The 18612-nt window shown below is 45.5% G+C and overlaps 1 protein-coding gene across 1 annotated transcript in view; it reads right to left on the bottom strand.

The window, feature by feature from the left end:
• Positions 1-10015: 10015 nt before the first annotated feature.
• DZANK1 (double zinc ribbon and ankyrin repeat domains 1) overlaps positions 10016-18612 on the bottom strand; it is a 62031-nt gene continuing 53434 nt past the window's right edge. The window contains exons 18-21 of the mRNA XM_035005782.1: positions 15767-15847; positions 15137-15264; positions 11769-11843; positions 10016-11340 (exon numbers count right to left, since the gene is read on the bottom strand). Of these exons, the coding sequence (XP_034861673.1) occupies positions 11217-11340; positions 11769-11843; positions 15137-15264; positions 15767-15847 (408 nt within the window). The 3' untranslated portion in view covers positions 10016-11216. The remainder of the gene's footprint in view (positions 11341-11768; positions 11844-15136; positions 15265-15766; positions 15848-18612) is intronic.

Here is an 18612-nt window from a genome sequence, read left to right as displayed (position 1 = left end):
AAAGCTGGGGTGGCAATCCTTATATCAGACAAATTAGATTTTAAACCAAAGACTGTAATAAGAGATGAGGAAGGACACTATATCCTACTTAAAGGGTCTATCCAACAACAAGATCTAACAATTGTAAATATCTATGCCCCGAACATGGGAGCAGGCAATTATATAAGGCAATTAATAACAAAAGCAAAGAAACACATTGACAACAATACAATAATAGTGGGGGACTTTAACACCCCCCTCACTGAAATGGACAGATCGTCTAAGCAAAAGATCAACAAGGAAATAAAGGCTTTAAATGACACACTGGACCAAATGGACTTCACAGACATATTCAGAACATTCCATCCCAAAGCAACAGAATATACATTCTTCTCGAGTGCCCATGGAACATTCTCCAGAATTGATCACATCCTAGGTCATAAATCCGGTCTCAACCGGTACCAAAAGATTGGGATCATTCCCTGCCTATTTTCAGACCACAATGCTTTGAAACTAGAACTCAATCACAAGGGGAAAGTCGGAAAGAACTCAAATACATGGAGGCTAAGGAGCATCCTACTAAAGAATGAATGGGTCGAACAGGAAATTAAAGAAGAATTTAAAAAATTCATGGAAACCAATGAAAATGAAAACACAACTATTCAAAATATTTGGGATGCAGCAAAGGCAGTCCTAAGAGGAAAGTATATAGCAATACAAGCCTTTCTCAAGAAACAAGAAAGGTCTCAAGTACACAACCTAACCCTTCACCTAAAGGAGCTAGAGAAAGAACGGCAAATAAAGCCTAAACCCAGCAAGAGAAGAGAAATAATAAAGATCAGAGCAGAAATCAATGAAATCGAAACTAAAAGAACAGTAGAACAGATCAACGAAACTAGGAGCTGGTTCTTTGAAAGAATTAACAAGATTGATAAACCCCTGGCCAGACTTATCAAAAAGAAAAGCAAAATGACCCAAATCAACAAAATCATGAATGAAAGAGGAGAGATCACAATCAACACCAAAGAAATACAAACAATTATAAGAACATATTATGAGGGCACCTGGGTGGCTCAGTTGGTTAAGCAACTGCCTTCAGCTCAGGTCATGATCCCAGGTCCTGGGATCAAGTTCCACATCAGGCTCCTGGCTCAGCAGGGAGCCTGCTTCTCCCTCTGACCCTCTCCCTTCTCATGCTGTTTCTCTCCTGCTCACTCTCTAATAAATAAATAAATAAATAAATAAATAAATAAATAATCTTTAAAAAAAAAAAAAGAACATATTATGAGCAACTCTATGCCAGCAAATTAGATAACCTGGAAGAAATGGATGCATTCCTAGACATGTATCAACTACCAAAACTGAACCAGGAAGAAATAGAAAACCTGAACAGACCTATAACCACTAAGGAAATCGAAGCAGTCATCAAAAATCTCCCAAAATACAAAAGCCCAGGGCCAGATGGCTTCCCAGGGGAATTCTACCAAACATTTCAAGAAGAATTAATACCTACTCTTCTGAAACTGTTCCAAAAAATAGAAATGGAAGGAAAACTTCCAAACTCATTTTATGAGGCCACCATTACCTTGATCCCAAAACCAGACAAAGACCCCGTCAAAAAGGAGAATTACAGACCAATATCCTTGATGAACATGGATGCAAAAATTCTCACCAAAATACTAGCCAATAGGATCCAAGAGTAAATTAAAAGGAGTATTCACCACGACCAAGTGGAACTTATCCCTGGGCTGCAAGGTTGGTTCAACATCTGCAAATCAATCAACGTGATACAATACATTAACAAAAGAAAGAACAAGAACCATATGATCCTCTCAATAGATGCAGAAAAAGCATTTGACAAAGTACAGCATCCTTTCTTTTTCTTTTTTTTTTTTAAAGATTTTATTTATTTATTTGACAGAGAGAGACACAGCGAGAGAGGGAACACAAGCAGGGGGAGCGGGAGAGGGAGAGGCAGGCTTCCCACTGAGCAGGGAGCCCGATGTGGGGCTCGATCCCAGGACCCTGAGATCATGACCTGAGCTGAAGGCAGACGCTTAACGGCTGAGCCACCCAGGCGCCCCTACAGCATCCTTTCTTGATCAAAACTCTTCAGAGTATAGGCATAGAGGGTACATACCTCAATATCATAAAAGCCATCTGTGAAAAACCTACAGCGAATATCATTCTCAATGGGGAAAAACTGAGAGCTTTCCCCCTAAGGTCAGGAACGTGGCAGGGATGTCCACTATCACCACTGCTATTCAACATAGTATTAGATGTCCTAGCCACAACAATCAGACAACAAAAAGAAATCAAAAGCATCCAAATCGGCAAAGAAGAAGTCAAACTCTCATTCTTTGCAGATGATATGATACTTTATGTGGAAAACCCTAAAGACTCCACCCCAAAACTTCTAGAACTCATACAGAAATTCAGTAAAGTGGCAGGATATAAAATCAATGCACAGAAGTCAGTGGCATTCCTATACACCAACAACAAGACAGAAGAAAGAGAAATTAAGGAGTCGATCCCATTTACAATTGTACCCAAAACCATAAGATACCTAGGAATAAATCTAACCAAAGAGGCAAAGGATCTGTACTCAGAAAACTATAAAATACTCATGAAAGAAATTGAGGAAGACACAAAGAAATGGAAAAATGTTCCATGCTCATGGATTGGAAGACCAAATATGGTGAAGATGTCAATGCTACCTAGAGCAATGTACACATTCAATGCAATCCCCATCAAAATACCATCCACTTTTTTCAAAGAAATGGAACAAATAATCCTAAAATTTGTATGGAACCAGAAAGACCCCGCATAGCCAGAGGAATGTTGAAAAATAAAAGCAAAGCTGGCGGCATCACAATTCCGGACTTCCAGCTCTATTACAAAGCTGTCATCATCAAGACAGTATGGTACTGGCACAAAAACAGACACATAGATCAATGGAACAGAATAGAGAGCCCAGAAATGAACCCTCAACTCTATGGTCAACTAATCTTTGACAAAGCAGGGAAGAATGTCCAATGGAAAAAAGACAGTCTCTTCAACAAATGGTATTGGGAAAACTGGATAGCCACATGCAGAAGAATGAAACTGGACCATTTCCTTACACCACACACAAAAATAGACTCCAAATGGTTGAAAGACCTCAATGTGAGACAGGAGTCCATCCAAATCCTAAAGGAGAACACAGGCAGCAACCTCTTCGACCTCAGCCACAGGAACTTCTTCCTAGAAACATCACCAAAGGCAAGGGAAGCAAGGGCAAAAATGAACTATTGGGACTTCATCAAGATAAAAAGCTTTTTCATAGCAAAAGAAACAGTCAACAAAACCAAAAGACAACCGACAGAATGGGAGAAGATATTTGCAAATGACCTATCAGATAAAGGGCTAGTATCCAAAATCTATAAAGAACTTATCAAACTCAACACCCAAAGAACAAATAATCCAATCAAGAAATGGGCAGATGACATGAACAGACATTTCTGGAAAGAAGACATCCAAATGGCCAACAGACACATGAAAAATTGCTCAACATCGCTCAGCATCAGGGAAATCCAAATCAAAACCTCAATGAGATATCACCTCACACCATTCGGAATGGCTAAAATTAACAAGTCAGGAAACGACAGATGTTGGAAGAGATGCAGAGAAAGGGGAACCCTCCTACACTGTTGGTGGGAATGCAAGCTGGTGCAGCCACTCTGGAAAACAGTATGGAGGTTCCTCAAAAAGTTGAAAATAGAGCTACCATATGATCCAGCAATTGCACTACTGGGTATTTACCCCAAAGATACAAATGTAGGGACCCAAAGGGGTATGTGCACCTCGATATTTATAGCAGCAATGTCCACAATAGCCAAACTGTGGAAAGAGCCAAGATGTCCATTGACAGATGAATGGATAAAGAAGATGTGGTATGTATATACAATGGAATATTATGCAGCCATCAAAAGGAATGAGATCTTGCCATTTGCAACGACGTGGATGGAACTGGAGGGTATTATGCTGAGCGAAATAAGTCAATCAGAGAAAGACATGTATCATATGACCTCACTGATATGAGGAATTCTTAATCTCAGGAAACAAACTGAGGGTTGCTGGAGTGGGGGGTGGGGTGGGAGGGATGGGGTGACTGGGTGATAGATACTGGGGAGGGTATGTGCTCTGGTAAGCACTGTGAATTGTGCAAGACTGTTGAATCTCAAATCTGTACCTATGAAACAAATAATGCAATATATGTTAGGAAAAAAAAAAGAAGAGGATAGCAGGAGGGGAAGAATGAAGGGGGGGATATTGGAAGGGTAGACGAACCATGAGAGACAATGGACTCTGAAAAACAAACTGAGGGTTCTAGAGGGGAGGGTGGTGGGAGGATGGGTTAGCCTGGTGATGGGTATTAAAGAGGGCACGTTCTGCATGGAGCACTGGGTGTTATGCACAAACAATGAATCATGGAACACTACATATAAAACTAGTGATGTAATGTGTGGGGATTAACATAACAATAAAAAATTTAAAAAAATAGCTAAGGGGCGCCTGGGTGGCTCAGTTGTTAGGCGTCTGCCTTCGGCTCAGGTCATGATCCCAGGGTCCTGGGATCGAGCCCCGCATCAGGCTCCCTGGTCTGCGGGAAGCCTGCTTCTCCCCCTCCCACTCCTCCTTCTTGTGTTCCCTCTCTCACTGTGTCTCTATCAAATAAATAAAATCTTAAAAAAAAAAAAAACTAAGGTGTTGATATCTAATTCTTTTTTTTAAAAAAGATTTATTTAGTTATTTTAGAGAGAGAGAGAGCATGAGTGGGAGGGGCAGAGAAAGAGGGAGAGAATCTGTGAGCGCAGATCCCAAAGTGGGACTCAATCTCATTACTCTGAGATCACAATCAGAGCTGAAACCAAAAGTCAGATGCTCAACCGACTGCACCACCCAGGTGCCCCGATATTTAACTCTTAATACTTTATTGATACATACTTTTTAAACATTTGTGTATTTATCTACGTCATAACCTTCTGCTCCAGGTAGCCAAGAATGAAAAAAGGAAGTGTTTTCTGAAGCTGATTGACAACTACCATGGAATGTAAGCACTTATTTTCTAGCCAGTCTACTAATTGACTCTTACCAATTCATTCTGTTTACTTACTCATGGAAGCAGCTAACTTCCAAAATGGCCCCCTCATGGTCCTCACCTCCTGGTATTCGTGTCTTTGTGTGGTTGCCTCTCACAATGAAGAGAGCTGACCACAATAGGAAGCAGCGGAATTGATGGTGTGTAATTCCAATTGTAGGTGATAAAAAACAAGTGTCTTCTGCCTTGGTCTCTCTTAGATTGCTCACCTGAGGGGAGTGGGCCACTGTGTTGTGAGGCCACTCAAGCAGCCCATGGAGAAGCTCACACCAGGAAGATTGGAGGCCTCCTCACAAAACCAGCAGCATGTGAGCAACCCATCTGGAAGCCTATCCTCCAGCCCCAGCCAAGATTTCAGAAGACTGAGGCCCTGACCAGCTTTTTTAGGGCAACCTCATGAAAGATCTCAAATCAGAACCACCCAGCTCAGCTGCTTCTGAATTCTTAACCCACAGAACTGCCAGATAGTAAGGCTTTATTATTTTAACAAAGTTTTGGAGTAATTAGTTGTGCAGCAATAAAAACCTAATGTAATTAAATATTTACTGAGCATCTCTTGTTTGCCAGGCCCTGGGTCAAGAGATAGCAGATGGCAATTTTCCTGCAAGGGAAGTGGAGGGTCTCCAGTGAGCTGTGGGCACCGACCATGGTGGAAATGTCAAAATGTCAGCTGGAGCAGGGAGGGGGTGAAGAGTCTAGAATTTCTGAGCAAATAGGGCTGTTGAGGTAAGATGGTGGTATTAAATGAGCTCAGAGCAAGCCCTCTCTAAAGACAGCAAAATTATGAGCAAATAAGTAAAAACACACACACACACAAACCTCACACTATTCAAATTTTAGAGCAAGGGGTGTCCAGAGATAGAAGTTTCTAGAAGTTATGTGTCTCATACTCCATGAGGCTAACGTCTCCCTTAACAAAGCAGTCTAAGGGAAGGGTTCTTTTTTTTTTTTTTTTTTTTAGGATTTTATTTATTGGGCGCCTGGGTGGCTCAGTTGGTTAAGCGACTGACTTCGGCTCAGGTCATGATCCTGGAGTCCTGGGATCGAGTCCCGCATCGGGCTCCCTGCTCGGCAGGGAGTCTGCTTCTCCCTCTGACCCTCCTCCCTCTCATGCTCTCTGTCTCTCATTCTCTCTCTCTCAAATAAATAAATAAATAAATCTTTAAAAAAAAAAGATTTTATTTATTTATTTGACCGAGAGAGACACAGCGAGAGAGGGAACACAAGTAGGGGGAGTGGGAGAGAGAGAAGCAGGCTTCCTGCCGAGCAGGGAGCCCGATGCGGGGCTCGATCTCAGGACCCTGGGATCATGGAAGGCAGACACTTAACGACTGAGCCACCCAGGAACCCCCAGGCCACCTCATTTAAAGTAACCCTCCCCTCCCCTATCCTGGGAAGGGACCTGGTGGTGGGTTAGGGGTCTGATAGCAAAGCAGACATGAATGTTAGGACACTCTGGTCCTTCTCTGAGGACATGTTTGGGGACCGGGTGGGCCAGAGTGGGGAGAAAGGGGTTCAGCTTTGCCAGAAAGTTATCTTCAGCCCTCACTACTTGGGCATTTGCAGGAAGTGAGGCTCTTGCTACTCCGAGCAGCTCTACATTCACACAAATTGAAATAGTGGCGGCCAAACGAGAAGTTAACAACCGATCTGAATATAAAAACACAAAAGAAGGATGATGAAAATTGTATGACCCCAAAATCCAGGCAACTGGCCGAAAAAAAATGTGTAGCCTTATGCAAAAAAAGGACACAAAATGTACGTGTGTGTATTATCGATTTTATTCAAGTTGGGGGTAGGAGAAAGAATCAATAATCAATGACTTTGTAACAGAGGCTGTGATGGTCCTTTTTTTATGCGTCATCTTGCCTGGGCTCCGGTCCTCAGTTATTCACACACTAATTTAGGTGTTGCCAGAACTGTATTTTGTATTGTGATTAAAGTTCTTAGCTGACTTGAAGAAAGGGAGATCATCCTAGCAGGCCTGGGTCGGCCTGATTCAATGGGCCGCAAGCCCTGAAGGAAAGAGATCTCCCTGGAGAAGAAGGAGTTCTGCTGGTGGGCAGCAGCTTCGGCCGGCCATTCCTGAGCAGTGCCAGCCCACCCTTCCTGACACCCGCCCTGCGATTGGGGACTTGCCCAGCTGGCCTCCACAACCACCTACGCCCGTCCCTTGCAGTGAGTCTCTTGATACACATCTCCTGCGAGTCCTGCTTCTCCGTCTGAGCCCTGACTGATACAGAGCCCCAAGATTTATGCCTACAACTCATGAGACCCTGAGTTATACTGAAAGCCTTCTCCCAAATCTGCACGAAATATTTCACTCCTGTGTTTTATAAAGCACTCCAAAATACTCGGAAAAAATAGAAGATTATAACATTTGTGAGTCTAGCATTACCCTGGTTCCAAAACAAATAGCAAAAGTAAATAGATTTCCATTTCAATTAATAAAAAGACATAATAACCCTGAGCAGATTGTTAGCAAATAAAATCCGAGAGTGGAATTCAGTTGAGAATGTGTTCTATTTATCCCAGCAATGAAGGCTTTATTTAAAAAGACACTATCAATGCAACTCACTCATGGGGAAAAATCAATTTAATGGATGCTGAAAATCATTAACATACAGTTTTTATCCCATCAGGATTCGTAGTAAGTTGGGAATCAGTGGAAATGAAATTTGGCTACTAGAAAACATATATGTGGCTGGCATTATATTTCTACTGGATACTGCTGCTCTAGATCCTAGAAAATATTCTGATTCTAGAGGATATGTTTCTCCAAATCAATAAGAAAAATATAAGGTACTCAACTGGCCAATAAACACATGGGAATTCATTCACATGGATGGTCAGTGGGGGGAATTTGGCAAACTCCAAGGCCACTAGAGCCCTGTGGGGATGTGGGATGAAGCCACAAAGTGAGGGTGGCTCCTCCAAGAGTTGCCGCCGAGCCTCAGAAGAAGTCTACGGTGAATCTAGATGCAGGGAGGTCGCCGTGGCCTGAGCCACCAGGTACCGGATGCTCAGCTAATTGTCACTCCATGTAGCACCCGGCACCCTGAGCCTGCAGGGTGGGCGCTCTGAGGTCAGTGTCACTGCCGCCCTCCCTGGCATCCCGGGACTGGCTGGCTGGTGGGTGGGGGCAGCTCCCACCAGACTTCCCCCTTCCGGCAGCCTGGGTCAGGGACCCATGCCGTGCACTCCGTGGTATACACAGAGGGGCATCCTCCGCACGCCCCTCAGGGCAGCGCTGACTACCTGGGGATAGGGAATGCGGGCAGCAGGAAAGGCAGCAGACTGCCTCCAGTCATTAGCAGAGAGCTGCCTGGCCTGAAGTCACAGCTGTCCTGGGGCAGTGGTGGTCCGGTGACTGAGCTACAGCTGTCCGGGCACAGCGGGATGATGGGCAATCCTCCTCCCCAGCGCCCTGCCCCAGGGCCGGCTGCAGCTTTGTGGGGGCTGTGTCTGTGTTGATGTCTCCTGCCGTACCACCCCCTTCTTCCTTCCACAAGGGCTAATCCCCCATAAACACGCATCCTCTTCTCCCCCATCCCCAGCTGTCTCAGTCTGTTTCTGGAGAGCCCAGCCTGGGATGCCTGGAACAAGTTCCATGCCAAAGGGCACCAGGGTCTCCTGCAGGTCACCTGTGACCATGAGGAGGGAGGAGGGAGACTGGGCCCACAGGTTCCGGTTTGTCCTCGCTCTTCACTCTCGGCACCCACCTTTCCTTCCCCACTGCGGCCCTGCTGAGGTACAGGGGCTCCTGGCCTGTGACCAGCCTCACTCACTCACTCCCACGACTGCATGCAGTCCAGTCCCTTTCATTGCCCCTTACTCAGCATCACTATGGCGGTTCTGCTCCCATTTCAAGCCTTGATACAGGGACCCGAGGAAAAGAAAAATAAAACGTCACGAAGGACAAGAAATAACATGAATTTTGAAATCTTGCCTGTAACATGTGTTTAACTCTACTTTTCCTGAAAACATGGAGTTCAATGTTTATATAATGCTTTACATAACCCTCCAGGATTTCATCAGAGAGTTCCTGGATCTGAACCTATGTTCTTGCATCTTGAGCCACCTGTTCACTCTGTACATGAGGCTTGAGGGAAGCCCAAAGGTGATTTTTGCTGGCAGCGGCCTTTAGCGAAAGGCAAGATCCCTGGTAGGAGATGTCGGGTGTGCGCTTTGCCTCGCAGGTACAAGGGCAGGCCCTGCCCCCAGGAAGCGTGGAAACCCAGGGAACAGTGGAGATGTGCTTCCTGCACTCAGGGCATGGAAGTTACCCCTGAGAGCTCCAAGAGGAGAGATTCTGGAACCCATGGGCCCATGGGGCCTCCCCTGTTCCCTGAGCTCTGGGCAAAATGGTCTCGAACTCCATACCCTCCTCCCTGAGTGTCAAATCCAGAGCCTGTAGGGTGAGCTGCAGCACCATCTGGGGCCCTCACCCACCTTCCTAGCGTGAGGGCCGCACTTCGCTTCTGCCTTTGGAATCTGGAACCTCGTGCCGTCACTCCTGTGGCCCACCCTGCATCGAACCATAAAGGCAGAGAAGTCTGGGAGGGGTCGTACTGCACCGGCTGAGCTGACACAGCGCACACCGCCCCGACTCACGGGACCCTGCTTACCTTGCCGCAGCCCTCCAACACAGACGGCCGGGTGGGACGGGGGCTGGCCAGTGCCCCCCAGCCCCGCGTGGGGGCATCGCTTCCAGCGACTCTGAGCCTGTCCCCGCCCCACGCCCCAACTGCAGACAGTCGCTGCCGCAGGAAAGCAGTGCAGGTAGTGATGACAGCAACCACTCAGCAAAGTCGGTTATTTATTGTGCGGAATTAATCATTCAGAATTAATAAATATTCCATCAACATACTTTAACAGAAACTATTTAGGGACTACACTACTGCAGCGCTATCACCCAAGGACTGAAATAACAATCTGAAAAAAGACGTAAGTCAAAATGACACATTTCCTGCAGATGGCTGATTCAAGGCTTGTTTGTCAACCAAAGAACAAACCATAACAATAGGAATATTGATGAGCTCAACATCAGAAAGAACATTTTTTTTTTAAGATTTTATTTATTCATTTGAGAGACAATGAGATAGAGAGAGAGCATGAGAGGGAGGAGGGTCAGAGGGAGAAGCAGACTCCCCGCCGAGCAGGGGGCCCGATGCGGGACTCGATCCCGGGACTCCAGGATCATGACCTGAGCCGAAGGCAGTCGCTTAACCAACTGAGCCACCCAGGCGCCCAACATTTTTAAAATAAACTTGATCTTTATGTACTCACTTGGAACCACCTACGAGATATATTAAGGAAAAGAACAAGATGCAACACATCGGAAGAGTGTGTGGTTTGCTAGTACTTGTCTTAAAGAGGGCAAAGAACGTATCTGTTATCTATATTTGTATTTTGTGTAAACCCTCTATGTGCAGATGCATATATTATATACATGTGCTTATATAATCCTATCCTATTTCTGGAAAGACACAGATGACACTGGTATCATTGGTGCCTCTGAGGAGGGGATGTGGGTGGCTGTGGGACAGGGATGGCTGAGTTTTTACTACATAACACTTCATACTTTTTAGCTTTGAATCATGTGCAATTATTATCTACTGAAAAACAAATTTATTTTTTAAAATTGTTAAAAGATTTATTCATTTATTTGAGAGAGAGCACATGTTTGCACAAGTTCAGAGAGAGGGGTAGAGGAGAGGGAGAGAGAATCTTATGAGCAGACTCCGTGCTGTGCATGGAGCCCAACGCGGGGCTCTATCTCAGGACCCTGAGATCACGATCTGGGCCAAAACCAAGAGTTGCCCACTTAATCAAAGGCACCACCCAGGCGTCCCCTGGAAAATAAATTTAAAAGAAAATTCTAAAATAAGCAGCAAGAAACCCTTAAAAAAAATACATGTTAAGTTCGTCACCATCCACAGCATATTGGGAAATGCCCACATGGTGGCTTACAGTGTCATATTAAAAAAAAAAAAGTCTTATGAGTTCCTCTCAACCTCAATTCTCAAACCACAAATACACATCTCAGAAAGAAACAAAGAGCCAGAACTGGATGGTCCTGTGCAGGCCTTTGGGTCTAAGAGTCATCCAGGCCGAGCTTAGCAGCAAAGAGCGAGGTGACGACATCATCCCCAGTTTGCAGAGCCAGGTCATACGGTGTCTGGCCATTCATGTTCTTCTTTTGGATGCTTGCATTGCATCTGCCAAGGGAATGGGCATGAATAGAAGGACTCAGGCACTTGAACCTGAGGGCCTGGCTCTTCCCTGACACAGAGGCCAGTCTGGGAGCCTCCTGGCCCCACCTTCCTAAACCTGTCCCCAAGAGGCCACTATGACCCCCACTCTCAAAGGAGGCTCTACCCTGAAACCTTGAGGGGCTCTGTGATTTCAACACGTTCAACTGCCAATCCTGCCCATCGGCTCCCATTGCATCGAAGTCCTACAACCAAGTATGTTTGGTGGGGGGACAACATCTGCATTGTGCTTTTAAGAGCCCTCAGTGCTGGGGACCCACAGTGGGATGGTGGCCCCCATTCACAGGGTTAACTGTTCAGGAACTAGGGCCTTCTGAAAGCATCATAGGTCAGCAGGGGCCCTCAGAAGTCTCTCCCAGAGGCCGGAAACATACCGCAGTAAAGCAGCGACACACTCCCTTCCTGCCAGGCCAAGCAGAGTTGCTTCATGAAGAGGTGTATTTTGGAGCCTGTTGGGGGGGGGGAGGGGGGAGAAAATCATCCTGCTAAAGCAGTTGTAATGCAGGATGCTGTGGGCTGCGAACAAAGTCACACCAATGACACCAACCCTCCTTTATCTTTCGTCTTTCCTTTCTCCCTGGTAGCACAACTGTTTGTTACTTCACCCCTCATGTTCTTTGGGTCTTTATTAGGCATTTACCACTGGAACTTACATGTATTCCCGGGGCTGCCACATCTGAGTAGACGCATGATCTTCTTTCATAACTCCCTCTAAACTGAGAGCAGAGCGCACCTTCCATTTATGAGGTGGGGAGGGGGCACCATGGCTGGATTTTCTGTGTAACCACAGTTCAGTCTGCGGAAGTAATGAATTGTGACTGCCGACTCTAACTCTGTACACTGCTCTGACTCCAACAGGGCAAGGACGCTAGAGGGGACACCCTCTTCTGTTCAGAGCAGAGGCGATACCTGTGAGTCTGTTCCTCTTAGTAGCTTGGTGTTATATCACCAGACCTTCTAGAACGTGTTTTGTACAGCAGGTACACCACGGTGTTCTGTGAATTTGTGTTTTAAAGAAACTCTACTATGAATGCACAAACTACTCAAACGGTTTATTCAAATCTAAGTATCACGGTAGATGAAGGTACATTCTCTCTTTGTAAATCATGAATTACCTAATAGACTAACTCTCCACAGCTGAACCTCTAAGAAGCAGACTGATGGTTACATCCACCCCTCCTGGCTACTGGGGCAGAACTAAGAGACAGAATGTTTGAAATTGCCAGTGAAGGAGGGTAGCTGTTGTCCAAAAGCAAATGGCACTTCTCTTTGCCCATCTCTTAGCAAGACCTTGAGTCTGTGTTCTTGAAATCTGCCAATAAGAGGAATCAGCTTTGGTGGAGGATGTGTACCTTTCCTTAGCCATCCCTTTGGGTTGAATATGAGTGTATTCTGGTAGGAAAGAGACAAACATTGGAAACAGAAACACTAGGGAGGGGCTTTCTGCTACCTGCCAAGCCAGTGGACAGAAGTTACCTGGTGTAGACGCTGCTCCACTAGTCAAACAAGCTGGGAATGCGGGGAGGAAGAGGTTTTTTTTTTTTTTTTAAGATTTTTTTTTATTTATTTGCGAGAGAGAATGAGAGAAAGAGAGCATGAGAGGGAGGAAGGTCAGAGGGAGAAGCAGACTCCCTGCTGAGCAGGGAGCCTGATGTGGGACTCGATCCCGGGACTCCAGGATCATGACCTGAGCCGAAGGCAGTCGCTTAACCAACTGAGCCACCTAGGCGCCTGAGGAAGAGTTTTTTAATCGTTGTTTGCTAAGGAACAATTCACTGAACCTTTTTTATGGGAAAGCCAGATCTCTGGATGGCTTGTATGTGAGGAGCAGTAGGATAGATGGAGTCCTGAGGTCATGTTCCTGGATCTACAGAGGTTCAGCCAGGGGGTAGAGGCCAGGCTGACCCAGGTCTAAACACTTCGAACTAACAAATATAAAGCAGACAGCAGAGTTGGCTTTCAGTGGAGAAATCTGCTTTCTTCTACTGGCATAAACTAAAGGGGAAGAAGAGATCTCTGTGCTCTATTTTGAGGGAGGGCTCTGGTCTAGCTTTCCTCCCTCCCCCTCCACGTGAGCTAGATTCTGCTAACCATGCTAATGCAGTGGGAGTGACAACAGGCTATTACCCACCATTCAGACAGATGGTACAACCGCAGAGTTAGACTTAGTAAAGATCACGTGTGGGTAAATGTCAATTTATAGAATGGTAATGAAGTAAGAATGGAAACTGAGGAACAGCAAGGAAAAACAGGTAATCTGTTCCATGTCCAGAGTAGTCCAGAGTAGTTTCTTCCTCTCAGCGGGACTTCTCATAAGTATCAATTCAAAATCTGTTCAAGAGATTCTGTATCAACCACAGACATTATACATAAGTGCTCCAAGAAAAGCTTGTCTGAATTGTACAAATATAAAATACACCTTCGTGGGTATTGAGGAGGGCACATTCTGCATGGAGCACTGGGTGTTGTGCACAAACAATGAATCATGGAACACTTCATCTAAAACTAATGTTGTAATGTATGGGGATTAACATAAGAATAAAAAAATTAAAAAAAATAAAAAATTTAAAAAAAATAAAATACACCTTCATGCCAAACATGGTGGCATTATTTTTATGAATAATGATAACCCAAGTGTGGGGCAAATGAAGAAGCTGACAGAGTATGAAGAATGTGAACCCCAGGGAAAGGTGAACAAGTAAATTCCAGCCACCAAATACGTCCACCAAATGGGCCAAACGTTCTGCTCTAAAATAAAACTAAAAAGAGGTGGTGTCTACCTGATATAGCTGTCCTATTGGGCAGAAACATAACAGTGCACACAGAAAAATTAACTGGCATATATTGTGAATAAAAACACTGGAGGAAAAGTTGAGACGGAGGAAAACAGAAGCAAAGCTATCTAACTTTGGCTCCGCGTGCTGGCTTGACACACTCAGCAGCACGATTCCCTGGCGGGCCTTGATCTGGTCTCAGAAGTAGGTCAAGGGGCAGCAGGGTCAGATGGCTGCAGGACCCCTAGAGAACTCCCAGTTTGGCAACTTGGTTGGCAGGCTATTAGCAGTTAACATGTGGAACCCATCCTCAAGGAACTGTCCACCCCACGTTTCCAAAGTAATTTCAGAGAACAACAGAATCCCAAGGCTGCGAGAGGTCAAGAGGCAGGAGAGGCCCGAGACCAGGGAAGTGACAGAAGTACCCAACAGGACTTGGTATCTGCCCATCCTACTTCCCAGCTGTGGAAACCAAGGCATCAGATCATGTAGTGAACTTAGATGTGCAGTGTCACCCCCAGTGTGTCAACATCCAGAGACAACTGGATAAGGTTTTCTTTGTACAGTAACTTCATGGCTACATTTCCATAGGGACTACACTGGGCCCGCTCTTCTCTTAGCGAACTCAACAGTTCAGATCATGATGAAAATAATGTGGCTTAACATCCCCAGAGTGAAGGATTTGCCGGCCCCCGCTCAGTGTAAACTCGCGAGCTAACAAAATTTATCATCATTTATAAAACCTACAAAAAATTCGGCAATCCAATAATCCACTTAAAAAGTTTTTGTTTTGCCCAGGTTTGAAAAATAGTGGCAGTGAAGTCTCTTATTGAGGCCCAAATGGGTTAAGATGGTTCCCGAGCAGTGCCAGCGGATCGGGGCGTACGTGTGGCTGGACGCTGCTAGAGCAAGGCCCCGAGGCGGCAGTTGGCCACACCAGGACTCTCCTTTGACGGTGTCTTACTTACGGGCCCCAGCGCTGCTCTGTGTCTGCTCCTCTCTGCACGAGAACTGGAATCACTTCGGGGCGCGTGTTCACAACAGCCACGGTAATCACGGGTCGCTCTTCACTGTCCCTGCAGTTGGGGTCTGCTCCCTGCAGCGTAAGGGAAAGGACAGACTTGCCGCAAACCCTGCTCTCAGCAGCATGCAGCTGCCATCCTGCGAAGTGTAACGCACATGCTTGCCGGAACTAAACTGCTTTACATCAAAAGAGAAGAGAATCAGGACACCCAAGATCTAACCGCCCTAACTCGGGTGATAAAACTTCTGCACCCCCCATCAGGAGGGGCAGGCACCCCCCGAACCTCACTTCTTTAGGAAACATGAAGGTCACATGGGGTCACAGGCCAGGGATTCTGTCCACCTTTATGCACATTATTTGGGCTCATATGACTTTTCTCTTTGCTATAAAAACTAGCAACCAGGAACAATTACTGAAAAGTTCTTGACTGGCCATTTAGTCCACCTCCAGGCAGTTTTAAATGAAATGGCACTGTGGTTATCACAATACTGAACAAGACTTGCATCTGGAAGAGACAGAGGTGAAATGCAAGGCTGAAATTCTCAGAGAGACTTGTTCTTTGAGTTGTACTTACCTCCTCAAGCAGCTGTTCAATCACAGAGACTCTCCCTTCCCCTGTAGGTCCGACTTCCTTCAGCAGGAGCCTGTTTTCAGGCTGCAGGGTTACACAAGGTCATTTCCACCGCCGTGAAATAGCACTGTCCCCCTTGCCCAGACCCAATTCCCAAGGCAAACACTTCCTCTCTAAGGTTAAGTTCTGAGCTCCAGGGACAGGTGAGTGTGAGTGTGTGTGTGTGTGTGTGTGTGTGAGCGTGTGTGTGGTCTTCTACACCAGCAGCACAAAAAAAACCTAGCTAATGTAAATCTTGCTGGTCTCTGAAATCTTGTCTCGGGGAAGGATACCACATTGACACTGTTTTATCTTTATAAAGGACAGGGATACAATGAGAAACCTCACCACCCCAGAAACCCCGCACTAGTTTTATTACAAAGGAAATAAATATTCCTAAGAAACGCAACCAGGTGAATCCTAATATTTCCTCTGCACACTTTTATAAAGTGTTCAGAATCAGCCTCTGAACACTATAAAGTGTTCAGAATCAGAGTGTTCAGAAAACGTGCTCACCTGAGGCATGAGTGAACTGATAAAGTCGAATCTTGTTTGGGGGAAGAAAAAGCTCTCACCTGTCATCAGAAATCTGAAGAATTTATTATATGCTCTGTTTTCAAAATGTGATGAAATTCCCCTTTCTATGCAATCTTTCTTTATATAAAGGATTGCAAATGCTGGTTGCTACAAGGCTAAAGATGAAGAGACAGTCCAGAAAGCTGGAGACATTGCTTTCAGTATGTTTCCACCACTGGATCTGAGGGTGACCCGGGGTGGTAGGTCCCAGGACTCCCGTTTTCCTGTCTGTAAAGTAGAAATAATATATCTACCCCCTCCTGTCTTTTTGGGGAGCCATTAGGATGGGAGCCTGTGAGCCTTCTGGAAGAAGATCCCGGGTTCAGGCTGTGTCCCTTCCTCCCCCTACTCTAAGGTGATTAGCTTGGAACAAGGTACCTCTAATACTTTCTAGGGGTTCACTAGAAAGTCTGGGGGGGCACATTTGTTCTTACTGAATTCCATTCCTTATGGAAATTTATACTAGAATGCACTAGAATGTCACCCGCATGAGGTCTGAGACCTTTATAGCTTTTGTTCATGATTTATTTTCACCACTGAGAACTGTGCCTGGTATATGTATGCTCCAAATAACCACTGAATGAGTGAACCACTGGATGCTGTTATTATTTGTCTGATACTTATCCCCTAAACACCAATGAGAAAATAAAGGCACATAGCAATGGGGAGATTTGGGTCACATACAGTGTAAGTGGGTGTAGTCTCCAAAACTGTTAAAGTTTATGCAACACTATACTTCTCTTCTACTCAATATTTTAAACTGAGAGAAGGCCAAGAGTGCAAGGAATTATACACAATACATGTTAATATAATTCTAAGGTCTTCTTCCCAAATTTATTGGTGTTTATGAGATGCAAAGCATGTGGTGGGAAAACCCAAGATGAGGCGAGAAGTCACCTGCCTTTGGAGAAATCATGATACAAGCTGGACACCAGTACACACACCCCTGAGGGTGCCCTGAGGGCCTGGCTCCATGGAAGGTGGAGGAAAGAACCCACACGTGCCCATCTTCATCTTGGGGGAGACCCAGGCTTTGGGCTTGTTGCTAAGCACATCTGTCCTCCCTACTACAGCCAAAGAGGACTGACTGAAAGGCAAGGTGAGTGGCTGAACAAGGGCACCCACTGTCTCTTTCTCCAAAGCTCCAGTTAAAAGTGTTCAGTGTTCATGGCCTGTATTTTTGAAAAACAAAACTCTTAACAGCTGTGGGAAACTCTGGAAGGGTGCCATCAGTGGATCGGGAATTGTGAGGAATTCCAAAGATTGGAAGTAGCTGGAATTTGGCTGAGAGGGAAAACAAAGCAAAGAAAAACCAGCTGAAGATGCCAGAGATAGTAGTCTGTTCCCTCCAGGGAGCCCTGCAGAAGCTGAGTTAATCAACAAGGAGGGCCAGTGTTGGGCGCAGGCTGGATTCATGAGCGTTCTATGAAAGGGCTTTGCTGGTGAGTGGCTGAGATGAGTGGTGTCTTCCTCTCTCTCCTCCTTTACTTTTTTTTCCAGAGAGTTCATGATCTGCCTAACAAAGTCTTCTACTGGGAGTACTGGGCCCAAGAAGGGCAGAGCCCAGATCTCTGTGACAGACACAGGGAAGGAGAATAAGGAAGGAAGGACAGCTCCATCCAGGAATGAAATATGCTAGAGCCCTTCACAGCACCATCCTCACCTCCAGAGGAAAGGCAGCTTAGGGGACCGCAAGGCTTTCTCCTGCCCTCCACCGAAATACCCTCCAGGGAGGCTGGCCCCACAGCATGCCCATCCATGCCCATGGGGACCTGAGGCCCACACACCCATGGCAGGCACTGACACTACTCAAACTAGCCCTTCACTTGTCAACATGACCTGGCAACCAAGCATCATCACATATTTGAGACCAACCAAAAACAAGACAGACAAAGATGGACAGACAGAACTGACCCCAGAGGAAACAGAGGTGATTCCGGGAACTAATAAGAACTTTAAAATAATTCTAATTAATAATCTCGACATATTTTAAAGGATTCCATAAAATAAAAATACACTTCTAAAAAAGGAACAGAAAATGAAAAAGTATTCTTCCATTTAAAAAATCTCAAAGGAGGGCCACCTGGCTGGCTCAGTCAGTAGAGCATACGTCTCAATCTCAGGGTCGTGAGTTCAAGCCCCATGTTGGGTATAGAGCCTACTTTAAAAAATAGAATGGGGGCGCCTGGGTGGCTCAGTCGTTAAGCGTCTGCCTTCGGCTCAGGTCATGATCC

The sequence above is a fragment of the Mirounga leonina genome, unplaced genomic scaffold (genome assembly GCF_011800145.1).
Source record: "Mirounga leonina isolate KUSES-001 unplaced genomic scaffold, KU_Mleo_1.0 Mir_150, whole genome shotgun sequence".
In the NCBI taxonomy this organism is placed as follows: domain Eukaryota; kingdom Metazoa; phylum Chordata; class Mammalia; order Carnivora; family Phocidae; genus Mirounga; species Mirounga leonina.
The sequence above is the reverse complement of the archived record's forward strand: the minus strand, read 5'-3'. Positions and strand labels throughout refer to the sequence as shown.